Source organism: Gavia stellata, chromosome 22, assembly GCF_030936135.1.
Source record: "Gavia stellata isolate bGavSte3 chromosome 22, bGavSte3.hap2, whole genome shotgun sequence".
Taxonomy (NCBI): Eukaryota; Metazoa; Chordata; class Aves; order Gaviiformes; family Gaviidae; genus Gavia; species Gavia stellata.
This window is the reverse complement of record NC_082615.1, coordinates 7,605,589-7,624,264: the sequence shown is the minus strand read 5'-3', so window position 1 is coordinate 7,624,264 and position 18,676 is coordinate 7,605,589. Positions and strand designations below refer to the sequence as shown.

At 45.5% G+C, this 18,676-nt stretch overlaps 1 protein-coding gene across 2 annotated transcripts; it reads left to right on the top strand.

The window, feature by feature from the left end:
- The first annotated feature begins 10,146 nt into the window (after positions 1 to 10,146).
- On the top strand, positions 10,147 to 17,313 carry LOC104252743 (ankyrin repeat domain-containing protein 40). 2 transcript variants are annotated; one of them, XM_059828125.1, is made up of 6 exons: positions 10,147 to 10,280; positions 10,958 to 11,106; positions 12,277 to 12,282; positions 12,604 to 13,089; positions 13,614 to 13,789; positions 14,536 to 17,313. In XM_059828125.1, exons 1-6 carry the CDS (start codon positions 10,147 to 10,149, stop codon positions 14,677 to 14,679), a joined length of 1,095 nt encoding a protein of 364 aa, XP_059684108.1. In that variant the 3' UTR covers positions 14,680 to 17,313. The 2 variants fall into 2 exon arrangements, with proteins under 2 accessions (XP_059684108.1, XP_059684107.1); XM_059828124.1 differs by lacking the exon at positions 12,277 to 12,282.
- Positions 17,314 to 18,676: the final 1,363 nt, after the last annotated feature.

The window sequence follows — 18,676 nt, the reverse complement described above, 5'->3', positions numbered from 1 at the left end:
AAATCAATAATGTCAGGGAGTTTATTACAGGGTTATGGGCCACCTGCTAGAACTCAGCACTAGGCCTGCGTTACGTTATGTTTCAGTGAGAGCTGATGGCATTGCGCTCAGACAAGGCTAGCGCCAGAATTATTATTTTATGCCTCAGCAGATGGCTTCTGCTCGGGGGTTTTATCTTTGAGTGCAGACATAAGACTAATCATCATTTGCTTTCTCTTTCGCTGCTAACGTAAGCTGGGCAGGAAGCAATTGCCAGTTTGATGATGGTTCATTATTGCTAGGTTTATTCTGTCTGAAACAGCACAGCAAGAGGCAAAGAGGGTACAAAGGAAGATAATCAACCAGTTATCAGTGAGATATGGGGAAAAGCTGGGCTCAGAGGCTTGTCTTTCACCGGCCCATCTCTTTCTCTCTGTCTTTCAGAGGCAAAGCCTTAGATATCCCATAGATAATTTGGAGTTGGTACCTTTGGACTGTCAAGATTGCAAAGGTCAAATGTTGGGAATGAGTTCATCCTGCCTTAGAGCAGGAGGATCCAAGTCACTTCCCAAAGTCCCTTCCAGCCCTGTTCTTTGTCACCCTCAATGTGGAACGAGACCTGCTCCATCAGTTAAGCTTTGAGTTAGGGAAATCTGAGATCTGTAATGCAACCTGGAAAGCCAAGAAACAGAAGTCACAGCCACAGTGGCGTCTTTGCAGAGCCAGCCAGCACTTTTCACGGCAGGCCCTCTCAGTTACCGGCTTGCATGGTGTAGAGGCTGGACAAGGGCACTGTCACCTGCTGAACATGGGGAAAGCCGTACCACACAAACACACGGCTGCAGCAGAGAGCCTTGCGGCCCTCGCTTTGTTGGAGCTTTTAGTAACTACTGGTTAGTTTGGTGGCTAGTTTGAATACCAGCACTTTAGGAAACTCTGGCACCAAATCTGTGGTGTGCAAGTGGAGATGTTCCCATGTCTTGCAGCACTGCTGTGGCTGTATAAGCCATAGCATGAAAACCTCACTGTTGAACCAGTGCATTTGTTGTTGTTGATCTTCATTTCTTCTGCTTGGTTCCAGCTCGATTTGAATGAAAGCTCAGAACAAAAGTGAGGCGCAGGCCTGGTGCAAGCTCAGGCTGAGTGCTCGGCACATCTTTCGCCAAAGCCAGTGATGTTTCTCCAGGAACGTGAGTTAATTTAGTTCCACATTTACAGCTGTAGGAGGCTAATGAGTATTCTTAAACCCATTGCACAGATCCACTTCAGTCTGCAAATGACCCTAATTTAACCTCCCTTATTTACTTTTAGGAATTTAAAGCTGGGATGAAATCACTTGCTGAGTATCACACAGCAACGGCCATGAAAGGCTGGAGTCCCGAGACTCTGCTTCCAACCCCACAGGCACCACTTGCTTTTCAAAAAGCTAATTCAATATAGAAATGTCACGTTGCTTTTGTTTGTGATGTGAGTCAACTTAAATAACCAGTAAGGTTTTAACCTGCTGTGCTAATTTAATTTAAACCCCTCCCAGCTGTCATCTTTCTTCCTTGAAAACCCAGAGTTCCCCCGGTTTGTACTGTAAGCCTTAGTTCCCTGTGACTTCAGCGTGAAGGTACCATCTCACCATCACTCTGAGCTGATCCTTTTAGAAAGTTTATGAACCTTTCAGTGGATGAGGTCTGAGCTGAGAGTTTGTAAGGTGAGATAAAACTGCTGCAGATTTGCCTGCTTTCGTGCTTCGTTGCGAGACGTTACCAAACGACTGAATCTGTTGAAGTTGTTTGGAAGCCCTCGTTGTGGCTGGGAGTCTCTCCAGAAGCTGCAGAGCAGCTCCCAGCAACTGGGCTTTTCATCAGGCAACGAGCGTTGGCTCCTCCAGACAACCTGGAAGTCCCAGAGCTCCTCCGAGGGTTTGGTATCCAAAACTTAGCTATAAACAATAATTAATTTTCACAAAATGGAACTATTTCCATTCCTGCAAATATCATGAAATCCTTTTAGCGTCAATTCCAACTTCTTGGAATTTAAATCTAAATTAGGACAAAATTCTTTTTAACTGAAGAGTTATTGCCTTCGTTTGGCTTTGCTGCTTGTTAGCGGCCCTGGCTGTCACACAGTGCACCCTCTGACCGCGCTCAGAGCGTGACCCCTGCCAGGAGCCGTCCCCTACCTGGTCAGCTGGGCATATTAACAGTCTTTCCAGAGGTAAACTATTTTGTTTCAGTTTGCTCTGTGTACTCTTTTACCACCAGATGCAAGACATCGTATGATCTGCATCGCCTGAACCCAGATGATGGCCATCAGAAAGAGTTAGTAAATCTCTTCTGGGCCACGGACACTGTTACTCGAAATGCCCAAAGAAGACTGAAAAATGTAGATCTGGTATAAACAGGGTGCTCCTCTCCTGGCACTCATTCGGCAGCAGATCTGAACACAGGCTAGAGATGCAAGCAATGTCTGCAAAGCAGTAATGATCTACTTCCATTGATCTTTCGAGTAGCAAGCCATTCCTGCCTGCCCTGGCAACGGGATGTTTCTCTGCATTTAATGGCTTTTTTTCATTGTTGCTCATTCTGATTTCAGCTAATTCAACGTACATTTTTATTTTGATCTTTTATTGTTTGCAGCGTGAAGAGTCCACCTGCAGCCTACGTTGTAGCAGGGTTCACTGAGATGCAGCGCTTTCTTTTCAATGGCAGTTTTGAAGATAACTGGTCCTTGATTGCCTGATGTGATGGTGGCCAGCAGAGCGATTGTAGGTAATGTTTAAGAGATTCACATGGTTTAATCGTTATAATTTTCCTGTGCCTCTAGGGCCTGCACGTTGGGCTCACTGCGTTATCTAACCAATTGCTAGGATTGTGTTTTAATGATAGACACAGCAGGCTGCCTTTGAGCAGGGAGGTACAAAGGAATCAGAGCATCGTTAGAGGTGAGCGTTTCAAACATGATCTGTAATGGCCTGATTTTTCTTCGATTGAAGTCGATGGTAAATATTCTGCTGACTTCAAAGGGGAGTGGGGTGAGGTTGCAGCCAAACACTCTTGGAAATCCCAGCCAGCACTTGATTTTTCTTGACCTGAAGGCCTGTTCAGTCAGCTCTGCTTCCACAAAGGAGCTTTCAGGAGTCCTGTAAAAGCCACTGGAGTGATTTTAGCTCTGGGTTCACATGGTAGCAGCATGTGAATCGCGGCAAATCTAGAGGACAATTCAGCCCTCCCAAGTTCTGATTTCTCTTCTGCAGATGTCTGGCTGGCATCGCTCTTGCTCTCTCCTTGTTGACTGTGGGGAAGTTTAGGACAACGGGATTCCTAATTAGGTACTTCAGTTCAGTGGGGTGAACTCCTGCAGTGAGATGGGAAGATTTGGGGTACCCGCACAAAAACTTTGGCTTTGCTGTGCATCAGCCATGAGAACAAGCTGGCCTATGCGCCCGGAAAATCTTTACATCATCTCTGCAACCTGTGGCTTGAGCTGTGACTTTGTCTCTTCCCATCACAGAGAAAATGGTCTTGAATTAATTTTTCTTTTGTGTTTCTTCTTTTGTAATTTTACACATTTTTCTTTTGTGTTTCTGTAACACCGTAGTTACAAAGCTCTATGCAGGGTGGAAAATCAGACCTTTCCATACATTTCCAAACATTTCCATAAACTAATTTCCTTTTAAAATCAGTTAGATTTGTTGATAGGGAATTGTTATCTACACGGGACCCATTCCTACCTCTGCCATTGACTTATTCTGTGAGCCTAGACCACTTAGTCCCTCTGTGCCACAGCTGCCACCTCTCTGAAGGGGAACACAAAGCTCACAAGTGGGTCAAGTGACACCACTTTGTCTTTTAAATCCCAACTTCTTGCCATCACCACAGAAGTGATGTGTGAGTGTGAGGTGTGATTTGCCGCAACGCCAAAACTGTCTGAAAAAAATTACAAATGCAAAAATTGTTATCTACAGCCATGTTTGCATGTCTTAAGCTGCAGCATAAGCACAACCCTTTCTAGCTCTCTCTCACACACACATACACTTTTTTTTTTAACTTTGCCATGGCTAGAAACGTAATGCTGTTACTGTTTCAGAACATATACTTGGTTTGTACTTTCTCAGCTCCTTCGCAATTTCTTTGAGGAATCTGGCGTGCCAATGGCCATAGAAAACCAGGTTAGTGCACAGTAGAGGCTTTCATGGCCACTAATCTTGATGACAAAATTATTTGAACAAACACTTCTTGTGTCACCAATATATATTATGTAAAACCTTGTGACTTTGATTATGTGTCTATAATACAGATTAGTCTGTTTGGGTGTTTGGTGCTGACCTCCAATAAGCTCCTAAAGTATTAGCAAGAATTTGCAAGTGACAGGCAGGCAGAGGTGCTGTTCTGCCTAATCCTGTTCTCAAAACTCTGGCTATGTATGTCTGAACAGTTTCTGTTGCTTTCCTTAAGGCACTGGGTTATTTCTTTCTCTGCCCCCTCCCAACTGCCTTTGTCCTTCTCTCCACTGCTTTGATGTATCACCAATGTTGGAAGATTTAGCTAACCTTATGGATCAGAGCCAGGAAGACAGCGAGAACAAATTTAGAATAGGAGGCAGAGAATGTACCAGCTGGGAGGTGATGCTGTCAATCTCCATGGAGACCTCTTTAGTTACAGCTTTGCTAATTACTCTGTTGAATTGTATAGCGTCTGGTTGAAAGCCCATCCAAGTCAACAGAGAGTTTCCAATTGACTGGCCATGTCTCAGGACCATGAAGAGTGCACAGGGCATAGCCCCTAAGTGTAATCGGTTATGATTCGCATTTGTGGCTTTCTCCTCGATGGCCAAAACACAACCTAAGGAGCATCCAGACACCTTGATCCAGTCTTCTGCATGGGGCCAGCTTCTTCTAAGGGAAAAGCCTTGCAGAAACAAATGCAGACCTTGTCTTAGCAAAACAATTTTTTTCTTAGGAATGCAGGTGAACCATCTCCATCAGGCTGTTAACAGCATGTGCACTTCCCACAGGAGTCAGCTCCCGCAGAACATGAACTGGGACAAGATCCGCAGAAGCCTTTTGGCTCCAGACACCTAGATGGCCCTATGCAGGGGTCGGGCAACTACACACATTTGCCCCATGTCCCCAGGATGAGCCTGTTTCATGGCTTGGGAGAGCAAAGTGAGGGACTACAGACCTGGGCAGAGAGGAATGCAGCCAGATATCTGGAGAAAATGCAAAGGCGGCCCCTTGTCTGCTCAGTTTTCTGGGTTAGGACATCTCTCAGCTGAGGGGGACTGGGCTCATGCCTGGGAACCCTTCCCACAACCGCAACACAAGCAACAACAACCCTCAGTGGGAGAAGTTTGGATTCACGGCACTGCAGCTCAGGCTTGTCATTACTTGAAGCCAAACTGGCTTTAGACACTAATCCACTGAACAATTTCCAGTTGTTATCAAAGTCTATTGGACTTCTTAACCACGAGTCCCTGAGCTGATGTACCACCCCCCTCAGGTTCCAGTTCTCTGGCTTGTTTGTTCAGAAATTATTTATTTGTCCTACAAATAGGAACAATGTTAAATTAACAAATGACAAAAAATCAGCTGCACACCATGCCTGATTTCTAAACGGATTTGGCTGCCTGAGCAGATCCCTCCCCTGCAGATAACCATTCCCCCAAATATCAGTGCTATTTTCCAGCCCCCCCATCGAATTTCACTCCGTGCTGCAGGGGTGTGCATCTGTGTGCATGTGCGTGCTCACACCTCCTGAAAAATCTCTTTCTTCAGCACCCAGCTTCCCCTCAAGCCCCTGGGGGATGCTCGCAGGGCTGAAAAACCATGGGACAGCTGGTTGCACTGCAATTCAGGGATGCTCCAGGTGGCTAAGACCTGTCCTAAATCCCAGCCCTCGGTTCCACTATCAGTGTTGCAATTCCTGCCCGGAGATTTGGTGAAAAGAGCCATGATTTAAGGTCAAAAGAAAGGTGATTGGTGAGTTCTCTGCAACTTTGCAATTCACTGTAAGGTTTTATATATCTCATCAAGAATAGAGAAGCTAAAGGAAGGGCCCCAGCCACCTTGCCTCAGGTGTTCATCTTGCCTGACACTAGACAGCTGGAAATTATTGGGTTCAAAGCTCGTTACCTTTGGCTCCTTTGACAGTAGGTAGAACACAATAGGCATCTCCAGAGGATGATTTGTCTGCGCTATTCTTAGACACCTGCCCCAGGATGAGATGAATCAGCCTCTGTGCTGCATGTTTCTTCCCATGGGCACAAAGGGAGCGTTGGGTGACGCAGGCTCAGACTTGGTAATGTGGAGCTTCAAATTCAACCTAATTCACCTACGAACTCTCACACAGGGACTTCCATGGGGCCAGCACAAAAACTGGTGTAATAGAAACTGCTTCTCCCTTGTGACTTCTCTGAGACCACCTCCTCCACATTCAGACACTCAGTGAAAGGCCCAAAGTAAGCAGCGTCCATTAGTTTAAACCTTGGTCAATATTGGGCTTGACTTTTAATTCATTCCATCTTTATTCTCCACCAGTCCTGCTACTTTCCTGAGCCTTAATGCCTAACAGCTTTAAATCTCTCTCTCTCTGTGTATGCACATTAAGTATGATGTTTAAGGTTTCTGACTATCCCTAAATCTTATTTCTAATACCCTCACACAAGTGCAGGCTTGGTTGAAATTTCCAGAAACATTATTTTGGTGGGTTGGTTGGGGACTGGGTGTTTCAAATATGATTGTACAGCTGTAGCACTGTGTAACTGGGAATTAAGCCTTTAAAAAGATGTTTAATAATAATTCTAAATGACTGAGAACTTGGTTAAAGGAGTTGGGGGATGAAACCTGAAATGCAAAGGGAGTGAAAGACTTCATAAGCCTTCAAAAAAAAAACACAGAAGCAAAGACCAAACAGACAGACCATGGTTTCTCCAAAAAAGGAGAAAAGAACCAATCCAGAGGTTCAGTCACAGTCGGAAGCTTGCAAAAAGACAGATATTAGAACTAAACCAATAAAATCTGGAAAACTTGCTCTGAGGACAAAGAATGGCCCAACTCTCCCTTGTGGTTACTCCAAGCAGCAGCACAGCAGCATGCTGTCCAAGCATGTAACAGCTAAGCGCTGGCTCTGCGCTGCCAGGCGTGCCTCGGCGGTCCCACCGATACCCACAGGCTGTCAGGGCTGTGCCGGAGGCTGGTGGATACGGTTCCCCCCGGAGTGGTGAACGCATAGGGAGCACTGAGCACCTGTAAATCACAAAGAAAACAAAATATCACTGATGGGGGCTCCACACAAACAAACACTCTCTCGTTGTGGCTCAGAGCTCAACACGTTCCTGCTGAAGGCCAAGGACATTTAGGAGGCACATTTGGGAGGCGAAGGGACTGCTCGCTTTTGCGCAGCAGAGCCATGAGCACGCAGCAGCGTGCTTCCCAGCAGCTTCCAAAGGCGACGGCCAGTCTTCTGCTGGCACCTGCCTCCGTGCAGCCAGACCCGCGCAGCCCAGGCTGCTCTCGGTGGGGAGGTGTATGCACGTGTGCCCTGCACAGGTACAGGCGCTGCAGGGGCTTGCCAAGCGCAGGCACAAACCCAGCTGCCATATGGGGAAGGGGAGGGAAGGAGCAGGGAAAGAACATGTTCTTGGCTTTGCTCGGTTTTGGTGTGTGCAACACCAGTGCCGATAAAAAGAGAGAGGGGGCAATGCCTGCGAGGGGGTCTGAGGCTCCACACGCGAGGCACAAGCAGGAAGGCTCATGGCGGCAGCGGGGAGTTTGGAGTCAAGTGAACTCGCTGCTAATCCTCTTCTACACAGTCTTTCTTGCGGGAGGAAATCTTATGACTCCAGGGAGAAGTACATTGTGTAACTAAGCAATGGTGAACCCGAGCTGCATTTAACAGGGCTTGGCACCAGTACGAAAGAGTAGGATACTCATCCTGAGAGAGCGTGAGAGAGACCATCTCAGTGCATCACCCGCCGGCTTCGAGTCCTTAAAAGCCCTGGCGTGGCCTTGGGAGAGGAGCTCAAGTAGAGGCGGGGGGAAAAAAAGAAAAAAAGCCCCATAACCCTAAAGAAATCAGCTCACTGTGCCGGGGCTTCCCTGCGCTTGTTGTTGAAACATTGCATAATGTCCCTTTGCCTTGTGCGGAGCTTTGAAATCCGCAGGATCAAAGCTGTATGGAGACATTATGGATGTGCCGAGACAAATTTAAAGGCATTTTACAATTACAGCAAGAAGTGCAGAGCTACGCTTCGGGCTCCTCTTGCTGTTCCACCGTGACATCTAGTGGCACAGTGCAGTTTTACTGATGGACTATGGGCTGCGTTTCTGGTTTAGCCCTACTCCTGCACTCATCTCCTGAATAGCTTTTCCCCATCGGTCTGAGAGAGGTCGCGTACGACTTTGGAAAAGGCTATTTTGCCACTTTATCCTATTGGATTTTTCCAGATTTAACAAGTTGGGATTTAAAGCTTTCACAGTGTGCAAGAGCGCGTTCTGCTTCCTAGACCGTGTCGCCCCGTCTCCACATTTATGTGCCTTGTCTTTGTGTTTTACAGCTTTATGCCACGGATGCTGAAAATAGACAAATGGGGTCACAGGTTAGAAGTTATTTAAGACAGCTTTTACTCAAAAAGGAAGCGAGTTAAAATAAAAAGATCTTGGTGACAGTAGCTGAAGGTTGGACTTTGAGATCTCTGAGGTTCTGAATTTGCAGTTGTCGCTAATCATGATTAGAAGAGGGTAAATCTTGTTTGCAAACCATTCTCTAAATTGAATTGTTGCTCCTACAGTTGATTGTGTCTTGCGATAAGAGCTGGGCAAAATTTTTGCTCAGCCCGTTGCAGTCTCTTGCATGAGATCAATGGCATGTGATCTGGTGTTACAAAAACGCCAGAGTCACCGTGTAACCTTTGCCATGCTTGTTAAAAATGTCGCTGCTGTTTGTGCGTGGCCCTCCTGTGTTCACGAGTCTGGTTTGCAGCGAGTCACCATCACTGGAAGTGTTCAAGGAATGTGTGGACGTGGCACTGCGGGACATGGTTTAGTGGGCATGGTGGGGTTGGGGTGATGGTTGGACTGGATGATCTTACAGGTCTTTTCCAACCGTAGTGACTCTGTGATTCTGTGATGGTGGGCACTCACTTTTAGAGGAAGGTCTAGCCTGTGGGCCTCAGCCTCTCCCGACTGATTAAAAAGGAGGATGATTGACTGCAACCCAAGTCCTAAATTAAACGGCAGGTTAAAAATAACGTCACTAATAGGAAGAGTAAGCAATAAAAGAGAGGCAATGAAAGAAAAACCCAGCTTAGTGCGAATTTCTCATTGGTGGCAGACACCGATGCCGAAACAGAAACCCTGGAGTTAAAAAGCTCCCCAACACGCACCGCAGTGATTTAATTTAAGAGCGTGAGCAACGCGCCAGAGCGGCGAGGGCTGGGAATGAGGGGTGCCAGGGCTGGGGGTGCCCGGGGCAGCACCGAGTGAGTTTCGCTCCCAGCCCATGGCTTCTGAAGCCGGCCGTGCGGTTCCTGCCCGGCCCCAGCCCACGGCGGCCCCATGGCTCGAAGGCAGGAGCCAGGCAGCGGCTCAGCCGGTTACAAGCTCCCCGCAGAAGGCAGAGCCAGTTTGATGTGCCTTGGCGGGGCAGGCAGTTTTGAATGGCAGCTTTTTCCCTCGTCCCCAGGGGCCGTCGCCCCTCAAGCCTCGGCGCAGGGCTCGGGCTGTTCGCTGGGCAGGACGGCGGGCCGGCGTGGGAAGAGGCCGTCAGAGGAAATGCTTCAGTTCTGGTGTTGTCGCCCTGTCTGGGCCCCTGCGCCACCCCAGCGCTGGGGGCCGGTTCCCCTCCAGGCCGGTTTGCCCTCAGGGACTCCCCTCGGGAAGGGCAGCGGCCGTGGCACCCCCTGCGCGGCCCGCACCCCGCCCCGGCCCCGGGCACAAGATGGCGGCGGCCGCGCGGGCGCCCGCCGCAGCGAAGGGCCGGGGCGGCGGGCGGCGGGGCGGAGAGGGCCCGGCGGCGCGGCGCTGAGGAGGCCGCCCGGCCCGCCGTCCCCTCGCCGCCTGGTGACGGGCTCCCGCGGCCCCGCCGCGGCGGGGTGGGGCTGCAGCGGCGGCCGCAGCCGGGCCGAGGCGGGGGAACCCTGCCTGGCGTCTGCCGGCCCCGCGCCCCGGCATCGGCGATGAGCGGCGCCGCGGAGGCGCGGGAGCTGGAGGAGCGGCTGCGGGAGGCGGCGGCGCTGGGGGACGTGGAGGAGGTGCGGCGGCTGCTGGGCGCGGGGGCGGCCATCAACTCCCGCAACGAGATCAACGGCTGGTGAGGGGCGCCGGGGGCGGCCGGGCCGGGCCGGGGGCGGCGGGGCCCCATGGCGCTGCGGGGGGGGGGACGTGCGTCTTCCCGGGTGGGCCGGGCTGGCCGTGCCCGCAGGCAGGCCCGGCGCTGGGGGTTGCTCCCTGCTGGGGGGGCTGACGCTGCCCTCGCCCCGCACGGGGTGTTTGGGCAGACGTGTGTGGGACGCGGGGCTCCCCACCTGAGGCTGGGCACCCCTCTTTTCCCGCGGGGAGAGCTGCCTTGAGGAGGCAGCTCTTCTGTTTCTTAGTTTAACTGTTGACAAAAAAGGAAATCTAATCTCAGGAGGCTTTGAGATTTACTGCTAAAGAGGATCATAATAAAAGGAGGCCACCCTCCCTCCACTCCCTCATTGCACACTTGCTGGAGGACCTCTGCTCAAGTTGTTGTCCACCAACACGGCTCTTCAGGACGAGCGGCGAGTCACTCCCTACGCTGTAGCAAGGCAAAGGAGGGCCGCGCCCCGCAGAACTTAACAACAGCTCCGTAACTGTAAAAAAGTGATGCAATGAAGGAAACTTTATTCCCAGGTGTTGTCACTCTACATGCAACTCAGGCGAATTAGGGCGGGCATGCGAGGAGGCGCGGGGGTGAGAGATCGGAGGCTGACAGCACAACCAACCCCTCTGCTTCCTTCCCCGCAGGACCTGTTTGCACTGGGCCTGTAAGCGGAACCACGCTCAGGTGGTGGCCTGCCTGCTGGATGCTGGTGCAGATAAGCAGATCCTCACCGCTAAAGGAGAGCTGGCTGCACAGCTAACTTCAAAACCAGACATCCGGAAGATTTTGGGAGGTACCATTCCCATCTTAAAAGTCATCTAGAATTCTTGGTCTAAAGACTGAAGTATTTTTAGCGCTTTTATCTGAGGCAGTAGGTTGGCAAAATGTTGGCTAGGACTATTGTATCTCATTAGAGAGCACCGATTTATAACTGTAATTCACGGTCAGGCAAATGGACTTGGGGATTGCAGGTGGGAAGGCCCTTTATTCTTAGCTGTATCATCAAGAGATTGAAGAGCTGTATACTTTGGGAAATGTGCTGCTGCAGTCCTGTTTCCTGTCATTAAGCAGAAACTAGCATGCAGGCTGCAAATGGAGGCTTTCACAGTTGTACAATTTGACTGTTGCCTGACCGTAAGAAATCTTACAAATCCACTCAACACAACTGCAGCATTTCCGAAGTTACAGCTTCTGAGCATTTTGTTATACTGTGTCTTGCAGTATGATTAAATTTTGCCCTGTAATTCTGTCATTTTACCCTTTTTGTATGCACAACAAACCTAGTTAGATGTATGTGACACTGCACTTGAACACATAGATTAAATTTTTAAGAAGTGCTTCACCTTTGGAAACATTATGTTCTATCTTCTGCTAACTGCACTTAAATTGCTCTCTACAATGATATGCTCTTACATCAGTAGTGCATGGTTGTCTTAAATGAAGTTGGAGCTACATCATGACTGAGGTTACAAGTCACAACTGAAGGAATGGCGTGTTCTTTGCATGAGCATTTTTGTTTTCTTTTGGGCAAGGTGCTCATCTCTTGGCCTTAGTTCATGGCAAATGACTTGCGTTGTTTTTAACAGCTAAACTGTCAAGTGTGCATGAATGAACTCTGTTCATAGTTGCCTTATTTTTCTGGCTGTTAAGCTTTCACGTGTTTCCTGAGGAATAAACACATATCACTTATATTTTCCTAAATGGTTTTTATTCTGGGCATGTAATGCTGTTCAGCAGATCTTTCTGAACTGCTTTGACGTTAGTATTAATGTCCTGTAATCCTCAGTCAGGCAAGGACGTCATTTACTGCAGTACTTTCAAGCAAGAGAAGAGTTGGCTTGGGAATTACATCAAATATTCACGTACCCAAAGAAATATTTGGTTTAATTTGTTGGCATGGGTCATAATAAACTATTTACAGCAGTGTTATTAAAAGCATTGCAAAATGAGATTTAGTGAAGAGCTACTGGTCAGTCAGCTCCTTTGAAAACGCTGGAATAACACTGCTAGAAAGGACTTGCCTTTCAGTGGTTTTTTTTTTCCCACTTTGCTTTTAAAAACCAAAATACATTGTAGAAATGTGTAGACTTTCTTTCATTTTATAGCTACTTGCCTTCCAGGTGTTACATGCTTATAATAAATGAGTATCATCCTTTGATTACCTCAGAATGTGATGTAGTTTTAAGAGGCAATAGGAAAACTATATTCAAAATGCGAAAAGATCTATCCAATAACATGGTGGGTTTTTTTTCTCCATCCCCTACCCTCCATTTCTGAACTTCGTTAATAGAGGAAGAAACTGAATGTCAAGGAGGGAAGGATTTAAATTTGCCCATTGTTGCAAACTACTTGGCCAACCCACCGTTCCCTTACGTTTACACTGAAGCAAGCACTCCAGACAGCTTGGCAGAACCCCAGAATGAAAGCGCGTCCATCTCGTCCGCTTCCCAGTGTGAAACTAGTCCTCGTTCATCAGCAACTCAGGTTGAAAGCATATGCACACCCACATCGTGCAACAGCGAAGATGATTTTCCTGCACTAGACGCTACAGAAGAGCTGCCCACCCCCTCAGCAACTATCGCAGCACCAAAATGTGTCGACCCTGAAGTGGGGAACGGCCCCGTTTGCCAGCGCTCCTTGCCTCGCGGCAGAGGGATGGTCTCTCCGGTAGCGCCCAAAGAGGCTGCGCCTCTGCAAACTGACAGCTCACCTACTGGTCCCGCACCACCGTTTCAGCCCTTGTTCTTTACTGGAACTTTCCCATATAACATGCAAGGTAATGAAGTGTCATTTCCCCACCCTTCTATTATATTGTTCCATGTTTCTGTTACTGGGTGAAAGATGAAGTTAGAGAAATCATTCCACTTCCAGAGTCACGTGGAATAGAGGCAGCAATATTGAATTCTTTGGCCAAAAGTACCCAGAACTTTTTTTCTGTCCTGCTAAGTAAAATAATGGTTATACTGTATTTTAAACAAGGTAATGCTTTGCAAACCGATGGAAACATCAGTCCAAGCAACAGAAAAATTCAAATTTTGCAATGTATTATAGAGGATCAAATGTATCTCTGGTAGTTTGGTAACAACTTGACTTTGTGACTGGATGGATCAGATTTTTAACACTTGTAAACTTGCTGTTCAAATTGAAGCTTCCATTAACTGCACAGTATTTCTCAGTGAGATAATAGGTACTGTATTCTAAAACCGGAATTCAAAAGAGAATGGTAAATACTTTAATGTTAGGTTGTTTTTTGGGTTTTTTTTTTCAGGAAAAAAAACTTTTAATCTTTTTTTCAATCAGAACTTGTGCTTAAGGTGAGAGTCCAGAACCTCAGAGACAATGACTTCATTGAAATCGAACTGGACAGACAAGAACTGACCTATCAAGATCTGCTCAGAGTGAGTTGCTGTGAATTGGGTGTTAATCCAGAACACGTAGAGAAGATCAGAAAATTACCTAATACCCTAGTAAGAAAGGTAAGAATTGAAATTGCAGATTAATTGGACTTTACACTTTGCAGATGTCAGAGAAGGTATTTGTGTAAGAAGATCGGCAAAAGATGGATGGCCTTGGGTTAAAAAACAAAACCTGACTTAAGCTCACAAATTCAAAAGGATATTGGACTTTTCTTAACTTCATCACAACTTACTTACTTAAAAATATTCTTGTCAAAATAGGCAGAGTATTTCAGCTCCTGAAGTGCATGAAACTATTACAGCTTGACTTTTGACAGTGTATCAGAAACAGTGCATTAGTGTGCTTTTAACATAATTGCCACGTACTACATTGTTTGCTTGCCTAAAAAGAACAAATAGTAAGGGGAAAAAAACCCCACAAATTGGCATGTGAATAATTTAAAGATATGCCATTAACAAATGAACATGCTCTTCTGTTCCAAAAATACATATTCTGGAGGTCTGTAAATGAAATGCATTTGGTCACAACTCTTAGTTAAGTGACATGCACAAACGCAGTTCAAATCATAATGCGGTTCAAGGAGAAAAAATTGCACGGTTCAAGGAGAGAAAAAAAAGCGAATGTGCTTTGAAAGAAAGAGTGGATACTGATAGGATTTTTGTTCTTTCATTATTTATTCCTATCGTTGGGTGTCACCTCCCTGGAATTTTAGTTTTTACTTCCTTTAGCTATTATGATAAATATTTACAAAGTTAAGACCAGATATATTTAGAAGTAATGGATAGTTCTGTCTGTTCTTTAAAAGGACAAGGATGTTGCCAGACTTCAGGACTTCCAAGAGCTGGAGTTAGTTCTTGTGAAAAGCGACAGCTCTCCTTTCAGAAATGCTGCATCAACTTTGACTGAGAGACCATGCTACAATAGCAAAGCATCAAAGCTGACTTACTGACTCTTCTAGATACATCTAGAGCGTGAAAACCTGGTAATTATATGCTGCTGCCTTTTGAAGGCAGTGAATTAAGCGTGTGTAAAACCTTAAGTTATTGTTAGGGTTACTATTTTAACTAATAGTTTATCTATCTTTTATATTTAATATCCCCTTTGCTTTTATTTTTTTACTTGATACTGTATTCAGATAAGGGATACCTCATTTGTCTACTAAAATCACAAGCTTCCAATGTATTTCAATGAAGTTTATTGGTTGTACTTGGCAACAGAGGGCAGGAAAGACTTAATTATTGATAGGAAAAGTATGTTGAGTACTCCCATTCTTAGACCAAATGAGAGTCATGGAAAAGAGATTCAGGAAAGTGTGTGTGTGTGTGTGTATTTTTTTTTTTTTTTTTAAGCTTCCTGATTAAGTTAAGCGTCAGAGGGTATTTGGCATACAATGAACAGTTACTCTCTAAAAATGTAAAACTTGGAAGTCCTTAATCTCTTGCCCCTTCACAAAGTCTTAGCAAGATGCAGTGTCTTTCCTGCTGGGGATAGAAGTATTTAATGCTCTAAAGTGACCGGAGAAAATTTTCACTGGGCTGAAAATAAGTGGAGTAAGATTGTCCACATTTAAATGTTTCTTTCCTATATGAGAATATTGTAACAACTTAAGTGATGGCATCCCTCTACACACACACACACACAAAAAAAAATAGGGAAGCTTCTCCTAATTAAGGAGCATTTAAGTCGCAAAGGAAGTTAAAGTGCCCATTCAAAGGAAGTCCATATGTTTCAGGAGCTCTGGAGGGGATCACAAATCTGTGTCCATGGTTTTATTTCTTTGTTTTTCCAAACGATGCTAGGAGACTATGCATTACTCACACCAAAAGTCAGTACTGTTAAGTCAGGTAACTTCTTTATGGCCCACCCTCACAGACCAGTTACAGGGTGTGTGGTTAGTTTCTGCTGTCTGAGCAGCAGGAGAAGCACAACTGTATACTCTTTCTTGAGGTATCACAACTATGAGGAGCATACCACACTCTTGATTAGCCATGCTAAACTGGAAACATACACCATTAGCAAAGAAATAACCTGTAACTTTCCAAGTTGCACAGTCTACTACCACTTTTACACGGTGTCAGAAGTTTTAGCCAGATGAGTACTGAAAGGAAGGGCTGCGTGCCTCCAGGTGCTTTCAACTGAATTTTTTTTGGGGGGGAAGAAAACCCTCAAGAGTCTGGTTAAGCTACAGACTGCTTTAACTTGCATTTAAGCAAGTCAGTAATGAAAACATCCATCTGTGGGTTTATGAATGGCAAAAGTCAGCATTAAAACATCCCCTTTCAGTCCAAAAAAAGTATTTAAGTCGCAGCATTGCTGGAGTATTAACAGCCTGAAGCTTTTCCTGTTAACATGATGGTCTGCGAAGTTTTATCTTAGGAGGCTTTTTGTTTTCTTTTCTACCAAAAAGTACAATGATCTTTGCACCAAAAACCTTAACTGGGTACTGGGGTGGGTAGAGGGGTGAGGGAGTTGTTTTTTCTGGACATGAGCTTGGGTTTTTTGTGTTTTTTTTTTTTCTTCCCACAATTAGTATTGACTTTCCTTCTGTCTCTGCTTTATTAAGCTGCATTAGAGCAGAGTGTATGCACAGCTGTTGCAGTGTTTGTTGTTGTTGATCTGGATTGTAATGTTGACATTCAGACCATAAACAGTACAATCAACATGCTTTGGGAGGAGCAGCATGGCTGCCACCCTGTCTTAGCTTTCTGCAGCACAGCTGCTTTATCCTTGAAGTGGCTCCTCCAAGCGAGGTTAGTAAAAGCATGCATGTCAGAAGAGTATAGAAACCCCTTCTGCCAGCAGAAGAGATGCTTGACTCTGGGTTCAGGATTTTACCAAGTTACTCTAGGCTTAAAATTCTTGCTTAGTGCATTCAAAATAACAATCCACTTAAACTCTGCTAACACCCTGTTCTCAATCCTGGCCCTCCTCAACTGGCCCAATTCAGCTCCTCGTAAGCTGAAGACTGTGACGCAGTATGAAGTAAAATTTCCTAACTGTGGCTCTCACTTTGTTTTTCTTGTAGGACAGGAAAGGAGTTTTTACTTTAACAGTTGTGTATCTTTTCAGCATAATAGCTTGGAGACTAGTTCAGATTATGTGCAATAACTGTTTGAAAAACAGTAGTAGTTAAATGACTCAAAATTAAGAGTATTAATTTCTTTTCAGTTCCTTTGTTTAGGAAATCAGTGTAAAGACTGCCTCCACTAATTACTGAAAATTCAGCTATAGGAGCAGCTGGTTTAAAAAAAAAAAGCTTTATTTGCTCTACTTTCCACAAAAATAACTGTTAATGTGATAAGACTAAAACTTTAATCATGATCTGACTGTAACAGTAAGTCTATGCATTCAGAGAAGTATTTTTGTATGTTTTATGCAGTTTGATAAACTCTAAGGCACACTAGTTATGTTAACTGTTTTTTGTTGGGTTTTTTCATTGAAAATAAACTGTTGGTATGACAACTGAAACTAAGTTTACAAAACTTACTGTTCTTCCAAGGACAACTTTTGTTTGCACTACAAACTTGTACTGAACTGACATTGCTACCCTTCACTTACATTAAAGTATCAGTTGTTTGAAGTACCTAGATCTCTTCCTTTTTCAGGGGGTGGGGAGTACAGTGGGGTGGGGGATGATACATGGCACTCGAGTGGACAGGACACTCTTACTTAAAATTCTAACACAACTTTGAAAAAATCGCGGGCCAGTACATTTTTAACACATAATAAAAGACTGTCAGGCTGCCAAAACCAGTATGGAGAAAGCAGTAGAAGGCACTTACTTCAGTAAGCTACTTGCTTTTTGCATAGCATTCCTAGAAAATCTGAGACAACACTGGGCTCAAGCTCTGAAGATGACACTTTTCACATGGATGAATCTGTTGTGGAGCCACTTGTTACAGTCAAATCTGAAGGTAGTTACTAGAAAGGCTCTGAAAGATTAAATTCTTCATTCACCTTCAATGCACTAGAGAAAGACTCCACTATCAGACATGTCAGAATCTGAACCCCAGTCCAATTTACTACAAGTTACCTCATTTTATTATTTCTACCTGTGCAAAATAAGGAAGGGAAAATGCTAGCCCTGTAACAAATACGTGCAATGGAAGGTGCAAGACAAACACTTTAGCCACTGGAAAAAGTAACACATTCAGGCAGTAGCTAAATCATGTCTCTCACACAAGTCTCAAAAGGAATACACGTTCATGCAATGTCCAAAATTAGGACTTAGTTACAATTTTATTTGCTCCCACTTTCATTTTTGTTTTTTTCCAAAAAACCCCACCACCCAGTCTCAATCCTCTGTGCCCCATATGGGTCTCCTTTAGAACGATAAAAGCCAAAAAGGGAACATGGCTGCCTGCATGTGGTATCCCTCCTTCCCAACAAACTCATTTCACCAGAGGGACCAACATGCAGGTCCTTTTATGAGTGCACTTCCATAAACAGACGGTGCAAGGCACACCAAAATTAGAAGCAGCAAGTTACAATAGTGCTTTGTCCATGTATGACTTCAGTTACATATATGGTCAAGTCCTGAATACTAATATGAAGGATAATGCTTTTTTAAAAAATGTAAATTCAACGCCTTACAGACACAGCGCTGAAACGCACTTTACTGTCTCTACTGCTGCCTAGTACACAGTGCAGTTCTCTTCCACCCAGAACTACGCTTGCTTGCACTACAGCTTCACAAGAAAGCGTAACACACGTCTCTCTTCCCTTGTATCTGCTGTAACACGCAGACTCTGCATGCTTACAAACTGCATACAGTTGTTAATTAATATTCCAAACTGATACTACAATGCAAATACAAAGGCAGTCTGATGGCCAATCTCAGCAGTGGCATCTTTATGATAACACTGTAGAAGTCTAACTGCTTTATAAAGGCTTAAGGCCTACGTTTTTATTGCGAGATGTCTGTAATTTCTTAAGCCACTGCAGCA